The sequence below is a fragment of the Tilletiaria anomala genome, assembly GCF_000711695.1.
Source record: "Tilletiaria anomala UBC 951 chromosome Unknown K437scaffold_223, whole genome shotgun sequence".
NCBI lineage: Eukaryota > Fungi > Basidiomycota > Exobasidiomycetes > Georgefischeriales > Tilletiariaceae > Tilletiaria > Tilletiaria anomala.
In genome coordinates this window covers 1-5,409 of record NW_013546799.1, presented here as the reverse complement: position 1 = coordinate 5,409, position 5,409 = coordinate 1, and the positions used below count along the sequence as shown (strand labels likewise).

The 5,409-nt window shown below is 54.3% G+C and overlaps 1 protein-coding gene across 1 annotated transcript; it reads right to left on the bottom strand.

Moving 5' to 3' along the window:
• Positions 1–929: 929 nt before the first annotated feature.
• K437DRAFT_80503 (RNA-binding domain-containing protein) lies at positions 930–3,813 on the bottom strand. Its single transcript, XM_013384316.1, has 2 exons — positions 1,671–3,813; positions 930–1,600 (listed from the first exon to the last, which is right to left on the bottom strand). Exons 1-2 carry the CDS (start codon positions 3,630–3,632, stop codon positions 1,166–1,168), a joined length of 2,397 nt encoding a protein of 798 aa, XP_013239770.1. The 5' UTR covers positions 3,633–3,813; the 3' UTR covers positions 930–1,165.
• Between the last annotated feature and the right edge of the window lie 1,596 nt (positions 3,814–5,409).

The window sequence follows — 5,409 nt, the reverse complement described above, 5'->3', positions numbered from 1 at the left end:
CCCCCACCACCCACCACCATCAGTCGGTACGTTCATACGTATTTTTTTCACTCATCTCTTTCGCTCTCAGTCATTTCTCCCCCTCTCCCCACTCACACGTCACACAATACAGGCTTCTGGGGCAAGGCGAGCGTTGAGCTGAGCTGTACGTGATGTGTATGTACGGCTGGAATCTGGATGGAGACAGCGCAGTCTCAACATGGATTCAGGATTGGCTTATCTGCGCCAACACGAGTAACTGCAACAAGTGTGCCGGCCTCTACTTGGTAAGGAGAGGATGACAAGGCATGGAACATTAAACGACACACCACGCTCTGCCTGCTTTCAGTCTGTCCACTTGACATGTATGAGGCCTGTCAAAGGGGCAATACATGAAGCGAGAAGGGAAACTGCATTGTATTTGCCGTCACGATTGATTACTTAGTCAATTAACTATGACGTACACATTTTTGGGCCGGGCCCGTGATCTGCGCACAATGTAGGTTGTGGAAGTTGCTGCAACGGAAACTGCGATGAGGATGTTGATGATGAAGCTGGCGGTCGCCAGGCGGCAAAAGGATTTGAATGCGATGAAATGAAAATGTGATGGAAAGAAATGCGATTTAGTCCTCGATCGAGGTGCACAATTGAGATTGTTATTGTTGATGGTGAGGGTGGTGATGATGATGATGCGAAGGACCAATACGCGTATCATACACGTGGAATGGTATACCTGATGCTTGCAGTTGCTGATACCCGCGAGGCGAAAACCCCGTGAGGTGATTGAGACGGAAACCCCAATTAGAGTTGATGCGATGGACGAGATTCGATTTGCTGCGTATATCGTGATGAGAAGACCTCATCGGGCGTGCGTTGCGAAAGCTGAAGGTGAAAATGAAAGAAAAATGCAGTCGAAAGTAGAGTTGGCTTTGTCGCAGGAGGTGAGATAATAGGAGCAGGGGCGATCGCTGGGGAGTTTCTCGCCGAAGTCAGATACACCATTCTGTCGGCCTGTCGTCGGCGAAGTTCGAGAATTGTTCATTGTCTCAAGTCGTTGAGGGAGTCATAGCTGGCTCTGTAGGAAGAGTACGGCCCAGGATAGAATTGTAGAGGGTCCGTGAGGCTCAAGTCTGCAGCATTACCAAGGAAAACAGAATTTCGATCGAAGAGAAGAGCGGAAGACGCATCAGCTCTGCTGCCAAGCGAGTTGCCAAGAATGCGGGCCGGAGAACGCTGGCGTACCTTGCGTGCTGCTCGAGGCTGCTAAGCCTGCAGATTCGCCGCCAGTGGGCGGATGCTGCGGTACTTGACGGAGCGTCGTTGTCTCGGGTCCGTGAGCTTGCATGGATGAGGCGGCGGGAGATGCGCTCAGCGGGGCGTAGGGCGGCTGAGGAGCCTGCTGGTGGTGGTGATGTTGAGCATGTGCGGCGGCTCGAGCTTGTGCCTCGGCCTGGGCTTGCATGGCAGCCATCTGCCGTTGCAATTGTGCGGCAGCCGCCATGTTGGGAATGTGAGGGCCCAGTCCGCCATGGTGTCCAAAGCCGACTTGTGCAGCCATCGGCATCATACCCGGGTAGGCGAAACCGCCTCCGAAGCCGAACTGTGGCATGACGCCGTACATCTTTACGAGAAATGAAAGTCAGCCTGTGGTTACACGATTCGAGGACTCGAATCTGAGAAAGAATGCTCACCATACCCATGCTTCCTGGCGGGATCTGGATCCCAGCCGCAGCAGCTGGATGCCCAGTCCCGTTCGGGTGCAGATGCGTTGCTCCAGGAGGTCTGATGCTCATTGCAGTCAAGCTTTCCTGTCGGTCCTTGCCCCAAGCGCACTTGACCTGCCTGCCTCCAAACTCGGTGCCATTGAGCTGCACGATCGCCTGCGCCGCGTTCTCGTGGGTGTCGAGCTTGACGAACCCGTAGCCGCGGTCCGACTGCATACGCACTTCGATGATGATGCCAAGGTTCTGGAACAGGGACGTGATCTCCTGCTGCGTCGTCTGTGGCGGCATATTACCAATGTAGACCGTCGTATTGTACGGAGGCGTCTGGCTGAGCACAGCCTCGAACGTGAGCGGAGGCTGTGGCGACGCGAGCAGGTTGACATCATGCGTGTGCGTAGATGAGAGCGACGGGGAGGTGCCATGTGGAGCCTGCGAGTGGGTTGACGACGGGGCGTTGGATGTGAAAGACGCTTTCCGCGTACCAGAACTACCAGCCATCTGAGCAGGAACTGATACAGGCACTGATGCAGGACGAGGCGGACCAGTAGCAACGGGTGGCGTCTGCCCGAACGCATAAACTGGTGTGTTGTAACTGTTCATCGGTCCACGTGCTAGACCCACTTGCATAGCCACCTGCTGCTGCACCGAGTGCTGTCTGTTGTTCCTGGCAGCAGAACCCCACCCTATCTTCGACTGCGTTCGAGACGCTGCACCCTGCCCGGCGCCAGCTTCAGCGATGGCATTGACCGTGGCGTTCGTAGCTGACATGGCCGAGGACATGGATAGTGTGAATCCTGCAGCAGCAGCTTGGGCATTCGCACCGCCCTTTTGGTTCGCCCAATTTACTCTAATAGCCCTTCCACCGAGCCAGTCTCCATTCTTCGTCCGAATCGCCTCCTCAGCATCCTCCCGCGTCTTGAATGCCAAGAATCCATAGCCTCTCGATTTTCCGCTGTGCATGTCCCACATGACCCGTGCTTCGTGGAGCGAAGGAAGGGCGCTGACAAAGTGTTCGCGGAGACGAGCATCGTTGACTTCAGCGGAAAGGTCTCCGACAAAGACGTGGTGGAGACCTGCGGTGAACGAACCCGGTGCGCCAGCAGAAGTGATAGTGTCATCCTGCTGGGATGCGCCTGCCTCCGTATCACGAGCCCTAGAAGGTCCAGTATTACTGCCTTGCGCAGAACTCGTGGGACCCCGCTGCTGTTTGGCCCAGCTGACCTTGATGGGCATATCGAACATCGATCTGCCATTGAGGTGCTGGACCGCCTTCTCGGCACCTTGCGAATCTTCCACTTCAACAAAGCCGTAGTTGCTGGCGCCTGGAACCATTTGTGGAGCCAAAAGTCCGGCTGGCCCGTATGGAGCATACATGCCATGATGAGGCAGATACTGAGGGTGGTGATGAATCAAAATTTTGACGTTCACCACGGGCACGAATTCACTAAACACGCTGCGAAGGTGCTCCTCGGACACTTTGGGCGACAAATTGCCGATGTACAGGTGGTGATGGCGAGCTCCTGTAGCAGCGTCTGTTGGGGCTGATGACGATGATCGATGTGCGAGAGTCTCCTGAACCCGTTGCCCCTCCGGCGATGTTGTCCCTGGTTCGCCCGCAAGGCCTGAAGCGGAGCTGAGAGACTCCGTTGGCGTTGCAAGCTTGGCACTAGCAAGCGTGTGGGCTATGCTGTCAACCTCTAATCCGTGCTCATCCCCTGGACCAGGCAAGCCCGAGGGAACCCGGCTGTTGCTGTCGCCTTTGTTAAAGTCAATCCTTACTTCATCTGGTTGTGCTGACAGCACAGAGGCCATCATGCTTTCATCTAGACCAATATTGGTGTCGACAGCATCAGTTAAGTCAGCCATTGTTGGCTTCCCTTTTCCGGTGCCAGAGATGGTGGGAGCAGCTGCCATGGTTGCTCTGATCATGTGCGTGGCGGGTCGTCGTCAAGGCTCGGTCCAGAGATTTGTCTCGATGTTGAGCTTGCACCGAGCAGAGACCGGAGCGATCAGACCGGCTGATAGCGTCTAGCTTTCCCCTCGCAAAGTGAAAATCAGACCCAGCAGTGACAAGACGCTGGAAACTTTGTTTGCCTGCGTGACAGCAGGATGCGGCCTCAGCGGAAAGCAAAGAACCTGTCGAAGAAAGGTCGTCTAGGATACTGAAGCAAAGAGGTGGAAGCAGTTGAGGATTTGAGCCTGCAATATGATCATCGAAGCGACAAGGGGACTGAGCACACGAGGATGATACGGAGCCTGGTGGTATAGTCGTCAGTTGATCGCCAAAATGGATGGCAGAGCCATCGATGCATCGAAAGCGTTCTGCAATAGCACGAATGACCGTACATCGATTGGGTGAGCTCATGCGTGACCCAATGCGAGACGTCACAGCGAAACTCACTTTGAATAGGGTTGGAGCCCGAGACTGTGGACAAGCGCGTACAAGGTTCTCCTGATGAGGAAACGAAGGCGACAGAGGTTGATGACGCTTCCTTCTTTACGCAATGGACAGGCGAACTGAGAGACGGTATATTTTTTGGTGTCGCCCAACAAATAACACAAAGCAGCGCTGAAAGTGGACACCCTGATGCCTGCACGCTAGGAGCTGACGGAGGATGTACAAAGAGCGAATTGTTGGTACACTAGAAGCTCCTGCCCACTCAATTCTTCGACTTGGTTGGCGTTGGCGGTAGAAGCGCGCTTGTCAGTTACAACCCACAGCAGCAGAGGAAGTGATCCCAATAGGTTGCCAATTCATCATCACCTTTGGAAGCATCCAGTTCTTCGATGCTCATCGCTATTCGCTGCTCCCGTCCACGGAAAAACCATTCACCAGGTGGCCACCCATGCACGGAACGGCTTCACAGAGAGCCAGGGGCACTAGGTCAGTGTCAATTGTCAAATTGGTTTGTGCCATCAAGTCAGTTGCCTGCGCTAGTGCAGCTCACCCACCACGTTAGGCATCACCACAGTACGTGAAGTCAGGCAGTAAGCAGCAGCCTTGCGCCGCTTTGCCGGTGCGGCCCCCAGCTTGCATCGCAGCACTGCAGCAGTGCAGAGACGCCTGACATGGCCGTACCACTCCCATAATGCATTAGCAAATCACACTGCTCTGCAGCAAGGAGACTACGGGCGGGCGCTAAGTGAGTGCGAAGCATACCAGTCAGCGGATGCTTAGAACATTGTGATGTGAGAAACACTCAAAATTTATTCACTTTTGTCCCAAGTGATCTGCGTGCACCTAGGGCTTGGATTGTGTGTTGTTGGTATTCGTGAGCAGCTAAAGTGTCCATCTCAGATTCCGATCACGACCCTATCTTGGTGAAGTATACTTGGGGAAGCGCATAAGGATATGTTTTGTGTGTATGAAGTGTTATCTTTGTAGAGCTAGCTCTACTTAAAGCATGGATTTCTCAGCATAGCCTGCTGTCGCGACCGTCGGCGTTTACAGTAGGTCAATGCACATCGGTGCAGAGGCACTCTACGAAGACAGGGATACGTTTGAGGAACATACAGGTGCAAATAGCGTAGTCGAGCATGAGGGATAGCAGGGGTTGCTTGACGTGCCGATGGTTTTGGGGGGGACTCCCCGGGTAAAACTGAATGTGAGATCACGTGATCCTTTCGGTCTTTCACAACAGTATTCCCAGCCGAGAGGCATATGAGACGAAGGACGCGCCCCGTGACCGCGTCAACGACTAAATGC